This window comes from Narcine bancroftii, chromosome 7 (genome assembly GCF_036971445.1).
Source record: "Narcine bancroftii isolate sNarBan1 chromosome 7, sNarBan1.hap1, whole genome shotgun sequence".
NCBI lineage: Eukaryota > Metazoa > Chordata > Chondrichthyes > Torpediniformes > Narcinidae > Narcine > Narcine bancroftii.
In genome coordinates this window covers 10,553,367-10,569,170 of record NC_091475.1, presented here as the reverse complement: position 1 = coordinate 10,569,170, position 15,804 = coordinate 10,553,367, and the positions used below count along the sequence as shown (strand labels likewise).

The 15,804-nt window shown below is 38.7% G+C and overlaps 1 protein-coding gene across 6 annotated transcripts in view; it reads right to left on the bottom strand.

Moving 5' to 3' along the window:
- gart (phosphoribosylglycinamide formyltransferase) overlaps window positions 1–15,804 on the bottom strand; it is a 64,158-nt gene that overhangs the window by 22,046 nt on the left and 26,308 nt on the right. For all 6 annotated transcript variants that reach the window (XM_069888799.1, XM_069888803.1, XM_069888800.1 and 3 more), the window contains 8 exons: window positions 14,458–14,569; window positions 12,541–12,609; window positions 10,312–10,437; window positions 9,059–9,146; window positions 8,411–8,496; window positions 8,124–8,292; window positions 5,988–6,219; window positions 5,312–5,406 (listed from right to left, as the gene is read on the bottom strand). In XM_069888799.1, coding sequence (XP_069744900.1) covers window positions 5,312–5,406; window positions 5,988–6,219; window positions 8,124–8,292; window positions 8,411–8,496; window positions 9,059–9,146; window positions 10,312–10,437; window positions 12,541–12,609; window positions 14,458–14,569 — 977 coding nt within the window. The remainder of the gene's footprint in view (window positions 1–5,311; window positions 5,407–5,987; window positions 6,220–8,123; window positions 8,293–8,410; window positions 8,497–9,058; window positions 9,147–10,311; window positions 10,438–12,540; window positions 12,610–14,457; window positions 14,570–15,804) is intronic.

Sequence of the window (15,804 nt, the reverse complement as noted above, 5' to 3'; positions counted from 1 at the left end):
CCGACACTTCTCCATATTCCTTCAATTTCTTATATAGTTCTTTTATTGATAGTTCTGGTTCTGTTAAGTACACTATCACACCATCCGCAAACAGACTGATTTTATATTCCCTGTCTTTTATTTTTATTCCTTTTATATTATTATCTCTTCTTATCGATTCTGCTAGTGGTTCTATAGCTAGCGCAAACAATAATGGTGATAGTGGGCATCCCTGCCGCGTTGACCTGCTTAAGTTAAATTGCTTTGATACATGTCCATTTACTGTCACTTTCGCTAACGGTCCCTTATATAATGCTTTAATCCAATTAATATACTTCTCCGGTAAACTGAATTTTTGCAATACTTTGAACAAGTAATTCCATTCTACTCTGTCGAAGGCCTTCTCTGCGTCTAAAGCAACTGCTACTGCCGGTGCTTTATTTCCTTCTACTGCATGAATTAAGTTAATAAATTTACAAATATTGTCTGTTGTGCGTCTTTTTTTGATAAATCCAGTTTGGTCTAAATTTACCATTTTCGGTACCTGTTCTGCTAATCTGTTCGCTAATAGTTTAGCTATTATCTTATAATCTGTGTTTAGCAGAGATATTGGTCTATATGACGCTGGTGAGAGTGGATCTTTCCCTTGTTTTAGTATCACTGTAATTATTGCTGTTTTACATGAATCTGGTAAGTTTTGTGTCTCATCAATCTGGTTGATTACATCCAGGAGGGGCGGTATTATTAGGTCTTTAAATGTTTTGTAGAATTCTATTGGGAGTCCATCCTCTCCTGGTGTCTTATTATTTGGTAAATTTTTTATTATCTCTTGTATTTCTACTGTTCCAAATGGTTCTGTTAATTTATTTTGTTCCTCTATTTGTAGTTTTGGTAGTTCAATTTTAGTCAAAAATTCATCTATTTTCCCTTCTTTCCCTTCGTTTTCGGTTCGGTATAATTGTTCATAGAATTCTCTGAAGTTTTCCTTAATTTCTTTTGGATCATATGTAATTTGTTTGTCTTTTTTCCTTGTTGCCAATACCATTTTCTTAGTTTGCTCTGTCTTAAGCTGCCATGCTAGGATTTTGTGTGTTTTTTCCCCTAGTTCATAATATTTCTGTTTTGTCTTCATTATATTCTTCTCCACCTTATATGTTTGTAATGTTTCATATTTTATTTTTTTATCCGCCAATTCTCTTCTTTTGGTTGTATCTTCCTTTATTGCTAATTTTTTTTCTATGTTTATTATTTCCCTTTCCAACTGCTCTGTTTCCTGATTATAGTCCTTCTTCATCTTGGTTGCATAACTTATTATTTGCCCTCTAATGAATGCTTTCATTGCGTCCCATAGTATAAACTTATCTTCCACTGATTCCGTATTTACTTCAAAGTACATTTTTAATTGTTTTTCAATAAATTCTCTAAAATCCTGTCTTTTAAGTAGCATGGGGTTTAATCTCCATCTATACATTCTTGGAGGGATGTCTTCTAGCTCTATTGCCAATAACAGGGGTGAGTGGTCCGATAATAGTCTAGCTTTATATTCCGTTTTCCTAACTCTCCCTTGTATGTGGGCTGATAACAGGAATAGGTCTATCCTTGAGTATGTTTTATGTCTAGTCGAGTAGTATGAGTATTCCTTTTCTTTTGGGTTTTGTTTCCTCCATATGTCCACAAGTTTCATTTCTTGCATTGATTTAATTATAAATTTGGTTACTTTGTTCTTCCTGTTAATTTTTTTCCCCGTTTTATCCATATTTGGATCCAAATTCAGATTGAAATCCCCTCCTATTAGTATGTTCCCTTGCGTATTAGCTACCTTCAAAAAGATATCTTGCATAAACTTTTGATCTTCTTCGTTAGGTGAATATATATTAAGTAGATTCCAAAGCTCTGAATATATCTGACATTTTATCATAACATATCTCCCTGCTGGATCTATTATTTCCTCTTCTATTTTAAATGGCACATTTTTGCTAATTAATATAGCCACTCCTCTTGCTTTTGAATTATACGATGCTGCTGTTACATGTCCTACCCAATCTCTCTTTAATTTCTTGTGCTCCAATTCAGTTAAATGTGTTTCTTGGACAAATGCTATATCTATTTTTTCCTTTTTCAGTAAATATAGTAGTTTCTTCCTTTTAATTTGGTTATGTATTCCATTAATATTTAGAGTCATATAGTTCAGCGTAGCCATTTTATATTTTGTTTATCTTCTCTTTCCGTTTTTCCATCATTACCTTTCCTCCTTTTCCATTTCTGTTTTCTTATTTTCAACTCTTTACCAGACAACATTCCTACAACATCCAACATTTTCCTTATTCTCCTATTTCTATCTTCTTTATTCCCAATCTCCCCTTCCCCTCCTGAGTTGCCCTTTATCCCTTGTCGGACAACCACATCTCCCCTCTCCATTTGGATTTGCGAATCCACTCGCAAGCGTCAACTGATTTTGCAGTGACCGCTCTTTTCCCCCCACCCAGCCCCCCCCAGAAAAGATTTCGTTTTTTATATGTCACAAAGGTCACTCTTTTAGTTCCCTCCTTATTCTCTCTATTCCATTACCTTCCCTTATTAATTCTTGTCTATACTCTCTATGTTTTCCTCTAATTACAGATACTTTCACATATGCCCATTGTCTCTATTCACTCTTATACCTCTTTACCCGCATACATATCAATCGTGGTCATTTTTACCCTCCTTACCCGTCTTCATCCCTCAGTCTATTTTTGTCTTTACCCACATACATATCAATCGTGATAATTTTTGCTCTCATTACCCGTCTTCATCCCTCAGTCTATTTTTGTAATTGTTCTGCAAATTTTCGTGCTTCTTCTGGATCCGAGAATAGTCTGTTTTGTTGTCCTGGAATAAATATTTTCAATACCGCAGGATGCTTCAGTGTAAATTTATATCCTTTCTTCCATAAAATCGCTTTTGCTGCATTGAACTCTTTTCTCTTCTTTAGGAGTTCAAAGCTTATATCTGGATAAATGAAGATTTTTTGCCCTTTATACTCCAGTGGTTTGTTGCCCTCTCTTACTTTTTCCATTGTCTTCTCCAGTACCTTTTCTCTTGTAGTATATCTTAGGAATTTTACTACAATAGATCTTGGTTTTTGTTGTGGTTGTGGTTTAGGGGCCAATGCTCTATGTGCCCTTTCTATTTCCATTTCTTGCTGTAGTTCTGGACATCCTAGGGCCTTAGGGATCCATTCTTTTATAAACTCCCTCATATTCTTGCCTTCTACATCTTCCTTAAGGCCCACTATCTTTATGTTATTTCTTCTGTTATAATTTTCCATTATATCTATTTTTTGGGCTAGTAATTCTTGTGTCTCTTTAGTTTTTTTATTAGATTCCTCCAATTTCTTTTTTAAGTCTTCTACCTCCATTTCTGCTGCTATTGCCCGTTCTTCCATCTTGTCCATTTTTTTCCCCATTTCTGTTAAGGTCATATCCATTTTATTTATTTTCTTTTCTGTGTTGTTTATTCTTCTTCTTAAATCATTGAATTCCTGTGTTTGCCATTCTTTAAATGACTCCATGTATCCTCTAACAAGAGCAAGTACCTCCTTTACCTTGCCTTTCTTTTCTTCTTCTATTTCCCTGTACTCTTCCTCTTCCTCTTCTTCTTCCTCTAGGTTGACCATCTGTTGTTTCTTTGCTGCCCTTTCCTCCTCTTCTTTCTTGTTTCCATTGTCTTCTGTGGTCTCTTCTTGCTGCAGGTGTTCTGCAGCTGTCGTTGCCGGCTGTGGAGCTCGACTCCCCAGCTGGTCCCCCCTCCCGTCGGTGTGTTTTTTTGCATGCGCGGTTGCGCACTTTTACTCGGCTCTGTGAGCCATTGTTGTAGTTCTCTTTCTACCGACCTGAGGTAGTGGGGTCTTCTCTCCACAGCGGGCCTCTTCGGACAGGTAAGGCCTTCACCTTTTTCCTCCGTTGTCTTCTCTTCCTCTCTTCTTTCCGTTGATTTTGATTTTTCTCCTTTTGTCTCCATCTTCTTTCCACCTTTATATTCACTTTTCTTTAACTTGTATTTCTGTGCCTTTGTATTTTCTCTTGTTTTTCCCGACTTTTCTGGAGAGGGCTGGAGTTCACCGTCCGGCCACTACTCCATCACGTGACTCCTCCCCGAGGCAAGACTGTTAATGCAATGTTGTAACAGGACCAGTGATCTGGGATAGAATCCACTGCAGTCTGTGAGGGGTTTGTACATTCTCCTCATGTCTGCATGGGTTTCCTCTGTATGCTCCCATCTCCCAAATGTACAGAGTTTGTAAGCTAATTAATATAATTGGATGGCATGGGTTCACGGGCCAGAAGGGCCTGTTACCATGCTAGATCTCTAAATTTAAAAATTAAAACTAACATAATTAATTCTGAAGTTTATGTCCATTCAATTTTTTTAATGTTTATGTTTTCTAAAAATTAAACAAAAATTCCACAAGGATTTTTTTTCTATGGGATATAATTTTTTTTTAATGGAAGACAAAGCACTCCCAAATATTTACAACTCAAATTTACAACCTGCAGACAGCATCTCATTTGTTGCTGATCCAATTCTCTGCAGGGCTGAGATGTTTGTTCTGGAAGACGTCTTGTGCTTACCCAGTCCTCTATCCTCCAGCAGGCAACCAACGATCTCAGGGATCCATATAAAAATGCTTCCAATGTTTTAACCAATTAATATTTTAGAACTTTTTTTTAATATTTTCTCCCCTCCACCTTTGCTATTTAACTGAACACGTGCTCCATTTTTCCCAAAGTGACTCTTATTCATCATTTATCTGCATCATGAGAGAAAATCTACATCTCAGTTTCCACCAGTCCCCTCTCCAATAGACGGTAAAACCAGCTATGGGGATTAGTATATGCCAGATATGTGAATTTTCTGGTTGGTTGAGATTGCGTGTTGCACAATTGGCAAACTACCCATGGTGGGGGGAGGGAGGGGGGCTAGTTTTAAACTTTCAGATTTTTTACCTATTTATCTTCTGCAATTTTTTTTGCCAGTTACTGGAAGCTGCAGATCGCTGAAATTTCAGATAACAGGGATTTTACTGCATTGTCAAAAACGACTCACAACAATGGTCTTCTCAGAGGTTTATACAAATTCCCTCCTTAAAAAGGGTCCATTTCATTCCAACTGTGACTTTCCAAAAAAAATTACATTTTCCTCACCATTTATTCCTTAATGCACTTTAGAAGTGGTTCCATTTTGTAATTCTATACATTTAATAGTTTAAATCCAAAATGTTATTCAAACACATTTGTCACAAACTTATTTATAGTACTGCTCGATTTAAATCCAAAGATGGAAAGAAACCTACCTGGTCTTGAGGTAGCTACTGCAAGTGGTTTAATTGAATGGACTAATGCATTTCCAGCCGCAATATCAACTCCACTCTCTTTGTAGGTCAGTCCTCTACAGAGAGAAATTGGAACAGATAACATGCAAGTTCAGAAGGCACAGGGAAAATAAATGTAAACCACATCAAAAAAAATCAACCTACAATAATACAAAGAGGGCTCAAATCTTGCATCTTGTTCTTTACTATCAGATTTTTTCAATGTACTGCACCCAAAGCCGCCAGCCCACAATGACCTCGAGAGATAGTGGGCAATGAACATTAGAACTTTCTCCCGATTGTTCTTGGGGACCATGGTCAAACGAGGCAAGACCTCAGTTAGAGCAGCAAGAATTAGGCTAATTCACTGAAATTTAGAAAGTAGTCTCATGTTAGTTTAGTCTGCAGAGCCCAAAAGCACAGAGCAATATGAAAATTAGATAAAGGTCCTAGTATAAATCACTTTTAATTATAGCAAGTAATCTTTAGTTACCCTTTGATTTGCACAAAACTTAATATCAATTTACATTTCTAAGCATGAGAAAGAACTGCATTGAATTGAAAATAACATCTGCACATTTAATGGAGCAAATTTCTCCCTAATCCAACATGAAGCACACTTGACTGAGGAAATATTTATTTACGTTTCATCACAGACCTGGATCGTTTTACGAATGCTATGGCTTGATGTGCAATATCCTTCCTGTAAACAGCATCCTGGAACTGAATCATTTCAACCCCTTTATTGGCTTCCTCTACTGCCCTGATCAGGTCCTTATTGATCGAAGTTACTGCAAGCACTCGACCACCATTTGTCACAACATTCCCATCCTTTCGTGCAGTACCTGCATGGAACACTTGTAGACCCAAATCTTTTACAAGTGACAAACCTTAAAAAAAAAATAAACACAATTGTGGGTTAAATTAATAATTGATGGCCATTTGTACAAACTGCATATATGCTATTCTCCTCAAATGCTCCTCAACCACAATTAGCGAGGACAGGTGGTAACTTCTCCTCCACGATAATCCTCACACCAGCCCTTTATGACTTTTTTAAAAATACATTCACAACTGTGTGGCAACCTACACATATGAAAGTGACACCACTATGGAAGGCTGGATCTCAAACAATGATAAGATGGAGTAGAGGAAGGAGATGACGGAGAGCCCAGTGGCATGGTGCCAGGGCAACAATTCATTGTCAGCAAAATGTCAAAGCTCGTCACTGACTTCAGGAAATGGGGTAGTTGTGTAGAGCACACAGCTCTGTCTATGGTCACACAATGCGGGGGAGGAGATATTAGAGAACTGTTTCTAGGTGTAAACATCACACCAATGCCTCCACTTCAACATGTTCTCAACATACCCTACCAATTTCTTTATAGATTCACCATGGAAAGTATCCCGTTCAGGCTCATCGTGCAAATATGCTTCCCCATCACTGACTCAGTCTATATTTCTCACTGTCTCATTATATTTCTCACTGTCTCATTAAAATGCAAACATAAAAGGTCCCATCCCACCCCTTGTAAAACTCTTGGACTGTTTTAACTGCACAATTCGAACACCAGACTCTTGTGTATTGAGGGTCTTTTTCCAAATTTCAGAATTAATTAACCACTTTTGCTTTTTTTGGGTTCATCATAGGAATAGATCCTTTAACATAATGGAATATCCCATAATGGACCATGTAATGAGTCCCGATAATGATCAATGGCTTGGGCAGTGAGGCAATTTTAAAGGAACTCTTGAAGGAGAAGTAGCAGAGACTGAACATTCCAAGAGGTTAAGGAACAAAGCAGCGGAAGGCATTGCTCCAAAAAAAAAGTGAAATGATCTAATTTGGGGCAGCAAAAAAAAAGTAAAATCTCAAAAGAAATATGGAAGCCCACATGACTGGAAAAAAAGTTGCAGATATAGTGAGAGATTCAGTCGAATCTTTGGAGGATCTAAAAAAAACAAGGAAGAAGATCTTGAAACTAAGGTTTGATGTTGGCCAGCAAACTCCAGTGCAACGACCAAGATACATTTAGCTTTGGATAAACGCAAGTTTAAGGAGAATCACAGAATACAAAGCACATTTTAAAATCAGATTTCAGGACAGCAACCAAGAATAGTTCATTCTACTCTTCATTAGGGAGGAGGTGAACTAAAATAAGCAGGCCAAGTGAACACGCTCGATTGATTCTCCAACCAAAGCACGATAATCAGATGGATGTTGCAAACAAGTATTTAGTTAATGGCCTTTACAAGAAAGGGATTGGTGGCCCCTCTATTTTCCACCATAATCTCACCATTCCTGTAGTCATTCATTTATTTGACAAGCAGCTGAGTCATTAAGGCTGATCTCAAAATAAAGAAAATTTGATCAAAACTGAAAAGACACCTGTGGAATTTTACCTGGATACCAATTGAAACTTCACGGACTCGATGAAATTACAATCGAAACTCAAAAAGAATTTTACCCTCACTTGAAATTCATCTTATTTTGTATTCAAATTTATTATTTTAAGCCTCCCATTATGGAAAATGTTTCGGCATCTCATTAATTAGACATAGAATCCATATAAATCGAAGCAGGCTAATTTAGAGAGAAGCATCAAGCCTTTGAAACCCCATACACAGACTTCAAATTTATATTTCATATGCAAAATACATTGGCAACATTCGTCCCAGATCTTTCCTTTCAATTCAGTCCCCAAAAGAGTTGTAATATAGTTGAAATTGATGACAGTGGATAACAAACACATCACCAGTCTCAACATGAACTGTTTTGTCGTTCAGGTTTTACCTGTAATTTCACGGCCCTTTGTGTAGCAGTTTGGATATCCACCACTGGCCATAACTACAGTCACGGCTGTACTGCTTTCCAGCCAAGACGGCAGGGCTTTAGAGAGCTTGCCATCTAAAGTCGCTTGTATCAATTCATACAAATCACTGCTTAATAAAGGAAGAATGACCTAAAACACAAAATATTGGATTTTCATACCGGGGAAAAAATATTTCAATATTAAAACCATATTCAAACTTCAATTCACTGCAAGACATGATCCTCAGTCCAGATACCAGTAACATTACCTGACATTCTGGATCACCAAAACGACAATTAAATTCCAATACTTTTGGTCCTTCTTGTGTCAACATCAAGCCTGCATAAAGTATCCCTGCAAGTAAAGCACAAGTGGTAAAAGTGATTTGTTTCAGCAGATCTTAGTTGAATAAAATTGGACCTTCATCAGGTCAGATCACCTCAGAGTTTCACTATTGAATCTACCCAAATGAAAGTACAGCACTGAAAGAAGCATTTGATGGAGATCAAAATGTTTGCAATATGAAGCCACCCCCCCCGCCCCCCAAAAATGTCACATTACTATACCTCAATTCTCCTAAGTTACAAGACCATTGGAAAAATTACAAGAGGTTTGCTGTAACGACCGTAAAGGAAACCTCTACGTTTTAGTTTGTCTTAAGGAAGTGAAAAAGGTAAACAAGTATTTATCACATGAGTTCAGTTTTTTTTTTAATTGGGCCTGAACAGTATTGAGAGTACCCTTTATTATTTGCAGTAGTGGAAGTCAAAAGGCGTGTTTGAAGAACCATGAATTCAGCTATCAGGTAAGTTAGCATAGGAGCAAAATACATTAATATCCTTTCAGCTCATTCACACAAAGGCAAATACATTTACTTGCTGTTCCAGCAGGTGAACTTCAACAAAGCAGCACTCACCAGTGTAAGGAATTCCTTCTCGTCTCATGCCATCAATTGTTTTCTGCAGAATATTTTCCCTGATCTTCTGAAGAATGTTTTTGGAAACCTAGAAAGCCAGAACCAAAGAATAAATATATAAAGTGGTAGCGTTAGTATAGCGGAGCAGCAAAGTTAGCACAGTGGTCACCGCAATCCGATTACAGTGCCAGCGACCAAGGTTCGAATCCAGTGCGGTCTTTAAGGAAACAGTACGTTCTCCCCATGTCTGTATGGGTTTCCTCTGGGTGATCTGGTTTCCCTCTCACCCTCGAAAAAAATATGGGGTTTGTAAGTTAATTAATTTGGGCAGCATGGGTTTGTGGATTGTTACCATGCTGTATCTCCAAATTATTATTTTTTTTAATTGATCAGTTTCCTCCTACAACTGATAACTAGCCACCGTCACTGCCTCTGAACATGGAAATGGTGAATAATTGGTGCGGAAGAGTTCATTTTGGAGAAGATGCTTAATTTAAAACTTAACTGCAATTCTTCAATCGATAATACATAAAGGAAATTAGCCAAGTATTTCATTCAAGGTTGAGAAAAAGTGAAAAACAAAATCAAGTGAATGATGTGAATTCAGAGGTTGGATTTAAATTGACCTTAGCTACCTGAATTTAAACTAGAATGAATTTTTAAAGCAGAGTACGATATTACTATTTGCGTAAACAACTAAGGTCAAATGTACTACAGGTGGCAAACTGGCTGTGCCTTCACAATGAGAGATTTAACTGTCTGTCAATCTTTGACCCAAACCAGGCTAATCAAAGAACAAGCAGAAGGATTTCTAATGCCACTCAGCTAAGTAGGCGATGATAAACAGAATTGGACGGTCAACGTTGTGGTAGGATTCCTGCATCTCCCATTCAGCATACTGACTGGGTAGGGAAGAAAACGATTTTAAATACCCAACCTTCCTTCTAAAATGGTCTTCATTCATCAGAATGTCCCCATGTTTAATGAAGAACTGCAGGAATTGCTTAGCATTCCCACACTTTATGAAGAACTCTGCAGGAATTGCTTTATGTATGCTCAAAAGACCAGGCAAAGACTGCAAAACCACCAAAGGTTGAGTGGTCATTTTAAACAGGGATTGTTCAAAATTATCATCTTATCTGAGAGTTGCTTGGTTTGCAAACTGGTTTAACATGACATGTTTCAGAAGAACAAATTGTCAAAATTGTTGTACAGTAATAAGGAGTAACTAACAAAAATTACAGTAAAATTACCTGAGGAACAGGACAATAAGCTCCCATTCCACCAGTGTTAGGCCCCTGGTCCCCTTCCAATAAGCGCTTGTGATCTTGAGATGGTGGCATGCAGGCAATTGTGATACTATCACTGAAACATAAACACTGCACAATACGATCAGAATTGCATTTGATGTATTGGAACGGACACTGCTTTGTAGAGCAAGATTCAAGCCATTTACAAAACTAGCCCGCTTCTCAGAATCCTAGTCAACTGGCGGTATTGTCAAATAGACAAGAGGATTGCAGGGAGAAACTTTACAATCAATGTCTTAAATCTTGTTCAGCAGAGAACCAGAATTAATCGTGAAAGCGATTTTACGCATTTTCCTAAACGCACGTGCAGGTGTGCAAGCTCTAATCAGAAACAGAACTGAGTGAATCAAGCAGCATCTTTGGTGGCAAAAGCTACAAGTCGAAGATTTGGGTCAAGATTTGGCATCACGACGGAGAGGGAAAAAGGAGAGGTTGCCAGTATATACCAGTACATAGGGGAATGGGATAGAGCAGCCTTTCTCAACCATTTTTTGGCTCTGGCCGCCATCCCCCCGGACTTTGCTCAAAGATTATGGGCCCCCTTCCTGTTGTACTTCTCTCCCATCGACTACATTAAAAAAAAAATTACACAAGGTGAAAAGAAAACAAGGCTTTTATTTAAATATACTGTGGCTCCCGGGTGGGGGGCCTTACTGCCCTGTTGAGAATGGATAGAAATTGGTACATGATGGGAATGATGGACTGAAGGAAGGTGGAGGAATGAATTAGGACAGAGGCTGGAAGGTGATAGGTGGAGCTCTAGATGGGGAGGGGATGATGGGCAGAAAGGAGGGATGAATTATAGAAGAAAATTAGGTGGACAAGTGATTGTGTTAAGGAGAGCACCAAAGGGTGTGGGTTAATTGAAATTGAAAAATGTGAAATGTTGTAAGCGACAGTAGCAGAATGGGAGATGTTTATTCAATTTGTGTTTGGCCTTTGCTTAGTAATGGAGGAAGGAAAGAACACACAGGTAGATGGGAGTGTGACGGAGATATGCAACCAGAAGGTCAAGATAGCCATTGCCCACAGAGTGAAAGTCACCTAGTCTAGGCTTGGTTTCACCAAAGAGAAGCACCAAATGCAATAGACCAGGTAACCCTTTGCCCTGCGATATACCAACCTACTGCCATATAGTGGCAAACTTTCCTGTCCCCTCTTAGTCCTGATGCAGGGTCTTGACCCAAAAGGTTGACTGACACCTTTTGCCTCCACTCATGCATCTTGATCTACCACCATTCTGTTTGTTTCATATTTCAGCATCTGATCTCATCTTCTGAAATTGTAACCACCTTGAAGGTTGAAGTAACAATGAGAAAATATCATCCAAATGGAAACTATTAAAGCACTTAGGTGGATTCTCTTGAGACATTTTTTTTCCACCAATTCTATATCTGTATTAATTTTTGTAAAGTCAAACATTATAAATGCGAGAAATTTGGGTCTGAATGGCACCAACCACTTCAAACCAATTGGTCTCAATGTAAAGCAATGAGCCTTTGACCTGGACCTCTCCACATTGATCTTCTGGAGATCAGCAATTTATTACCCATTGCATCTCTGGCATAACCTTTTCTGTGTAGCACCACAGATGCATTCAATTATTTCCAATTCTAACATATGTTTGGGTTGGAATTTTTAAAAGTGGATTGACCAATGATGCAAGAGCTTCCACAGGGTGACTTCCAAATCAATGTTAATTAAGCACAAAGTTGCCACATAGTAACGAAAGCCATCAAAAATGCTGCAAGTAAATGCTCTTTAATTTGCTCACCAAGACCTGCTTAATTCTGAGAGGCAAATATATTCAATGAAAAGATCAAATAGAGTTTTCTACATTATGGAATACTCATTGCAGTTAGATTCAGATATGGAAGTTACATATTGACACAGAAAGCCAATAGATGTAGAATAATTATTAGCTGCACAAATCCCATTGCGAGCAAATTTGTATCATTTCACAGCAATCCCCCTTTCAACTATAAGCCTTCTCACATTTTCAAGTGATCGCCAATCCACCTCTAAAATACACAGAACAAAAAGGCAGCCGGCAGTGAGAATCTACAAATTAAACGCTATTTTGGACGTACAATTGGATTAAATTCGGCAATTAGCCAATAGAAAGGACTGAAATTTTGGCTATTGAAAGATCGGGATGCAAGCTTTACTCACCGACACTTCTTCCCCCTCGAGCAGCTCTTCCACGACTACGGTTTCACCTGCAGAACCAAACGCCTTTTCCTTTTCAAGAAAAGAAACTTCAGTTACATTTAACAAAGCTGAAACAGACCATGGAGGAAATGAACCCACATTATACCGAGTGGTTTGCTAGATTTTTCACAAATTTGAATATTTTCTTAAAAAGGAGAGCAGAAGCATTCATAACCCCACCTCCCATGCCCAATACAAAATATATTAGTTTAAAACATGACAGTCTCACTGTGGGCGCAATACATGCCTAACTATGCCAAGTATCTGATTAGGTTTTATAGTTTGTTTCTTCGTTAAATTCATCTGTATAATCTCAAAACATAAAATATCCAAGATTTAAGGACTTTACATTTTGTAAAATTGCATGGATTTAACAATGAACCCAATTTAAAAAACGTGCACTTTTAGTAAAAATATCTGACACACAATACATTAACAAATGGTTGCATACAATTCATCACTGAAAAAAAACAAGAATCATTTAATATGTGTGCAGCAATTCATTGAATTATAAACTTAAGGAACCCAAGGAGATGGTCTAGCCCAGGGGTCCCCAAACTTTTTAGATCATCGGCCCCTTCATGGAATCCTTGATCCCTCACCAACCCAAGGCATGGAATCATTGGTGTGCTTGGTGACACTCAACATTGGGGGGGCGGGGGGGGGGGGGGGAGCAAGGTAGAGGCATTGGACCTCCTTCTTCTCCACTTTGTCACATAAAACATGGCAACCACCAAGCCCAGTTCTCATGAGAGGTTAACCACCCATGTCATAGGCGCTATTTTCCGTAGACACGCCCTGCTTATGACCACAAAAGTTCAAAAGACCTCACCCCCCCCCGCCCCACCATTTATTGACCCCCAGGGTTTAATATCGACCACTTTGGACACCCCTGGTCTAGCCCATCATATCCTTTCTATTAAAAAGACTCCCAAAATTTCTTCCACTCTCCAGGTGAACTTTATTGAATGTCACAAGAATATCCAGGCACCACCATCTCCACCATGTGGCTCCACTATCTTTTGTTGCTCCACTATCTTTTATAGCAGCCAGTTCACTGTTTATGATTGGAAGTATTTTTCTTTAATTCTTTTTTAATACTTAAAAGCAACTCGCCTTGCAGCTATGTCACTTCATTAAAAAAAATCTTTGCAAATTTTGGTTATTGCCAGTCACCTTGGTCAAGCCACCAGCTTTGATTAAATCACCCCTCTGCCTCCTCTCTTCCAGGGAAAACATCCTCAAACAAGTCAACATTTCTTCATAAAATATAGTCAAAAGGGCCACAGGGCCCATTTGAATGGGCTTGTTGATTGTATCATGGACCAGGATACGGAGAATAAACATGGCTCTGCATGCTACTGATGCAAATGAGCCCATGCACACAGATAGCGCAAAATAAAACAAAAAATGCAGAATATAATGTGCAGTTCAAATCATATAACGAGATGGGGTTATGTGATCAAGACATCATCTTTTAAGCAGTAATCAACACTCCTGTTTGAGTCTTGTTCTTAAACTACAGTACAACTGAAATATTTTTTTCTCCCCTGCAACAGAACAGTCATTTGCCTATCTGAAGGAAATACAAATGTGCTTATGAAAATAACATTTCTTTTAAAAATGGAGCGATCCCAAAATACATTTTGAAATTGTAAGCATTAAGATGGTCTGCACACAGTATGTAAAATTCAAGGTTATTTATTCTGTTATCAAAGTCTCCATTTTGGCAAATAATTGGAGTGAAAGAAAAGCTCATTTGACTCAGGTGTTTGGGACTGAAGTAGTGTTGAACATTAAAAATTAACATGTCAGAAAAGAACCGAAGGAGAAGATTAAAAAAAGGAATGTAGTCAGGATTGTTCCTTTCATTCATACCTGCATGATATTCTGGACGGCTTTGCAAGCCTCTTCTTTGTTAGCTGCAACACTAACACCTTTCCCAGCAGCCAAGCCACTAGCTTTTACTACCAAAGCAGGGAATTCGGCACTAAAAAGTAATAATCATTCCATTACAAGACATGGCATGAAATTTCTCCTTCCTGCTCCATTCACAACATTCCCTGCTTAAGTATAAGGGAAAGTGATATTACACATTAAAAATAATATGGAACAAATTTAGAGAAACAAGAAGGGATCACCCTCTGATCTGTTGTGGCCTTTGATAAAATTGGTTTCATTACAGAGGAATGGAACTTCATGCAATTGTTAAAAACATTGGGAAAAAACCTTGGAGGCAAATACAGTAAAAACCCTCCCTGGTATCCGCCTTCGGTTCCTATGGGGATTGGTAGATGTTGGATAAGTGAATTTTCCGGTAGCTTGAGACTTGATCCTATAAGATCTAACTATAACTGTACACCTTTATTATGAATAAACAGTTTAAAAGACAAAAATACTATACTTAACACTGAACAAACTTCACTTGATAAAAGAGTGGGGGGAGGCGTGGTTGCAAAGGCAGGAGGTAATAAATGGAGAAAGGAGATGGAGAGTTGACAGGGGGAAGGGAAGGGAGAGGAAAAGGAGAGGAGAGCTGGTTAGCAGAAACTGGAAAAGTCAATGTTAAAGCCATCCAGATGGAAAGTGCCCATATGGAAAAATCAGGTGTTGTTCCTCCAGTTTATGGGTGGCCTTGGTGGGATAGTACACAAGGCCATGGAAAGACATGCGAATATGGGCGTGTGACACAGAACTGAAATGGTTGGTCACTGGTGCAGACAGGGCAAAGGTGCTCAGCTAAGTGATCTCAGTCTGTGACCAGTCTCTGTAATGTAGAGGTCACAAAGGGAGCAACGAATAGAGTAAATTAGTCCTGCGGATACACAAGTGAAGTGTTGCTTCACTTGAAAGGCCCGTTTGGGGCTCTGGACTGTGGTAAGGGAGGAGGTGTGGAAGTAAGTGTGGCACCTCCTGCAGCCACAGGACAAGGTGCCAGGGGGCAATTGCAGGGGAGAGGTGAATGCACCAGTGAGTGGACCCAACATGCACTCATCCCTCCCCACCAATCGCCCCACCCCCCAGCACTAGTCCCTGTGGGAGATTGCGTTACTGAGTAGCTTTGCTCAGTCCGCACCAGTGACAGAGACCTCCCAGAAGCTAACCATTTCATTCTGGGTCCCATTCCCATACTCAGATGTCCATGGCCTTGTGTACTATCCCAAGACCACCCATAAATTGGAGGAACAACACCTAATTTTCTGTCTAGACTCTCTCTAGCTGAGA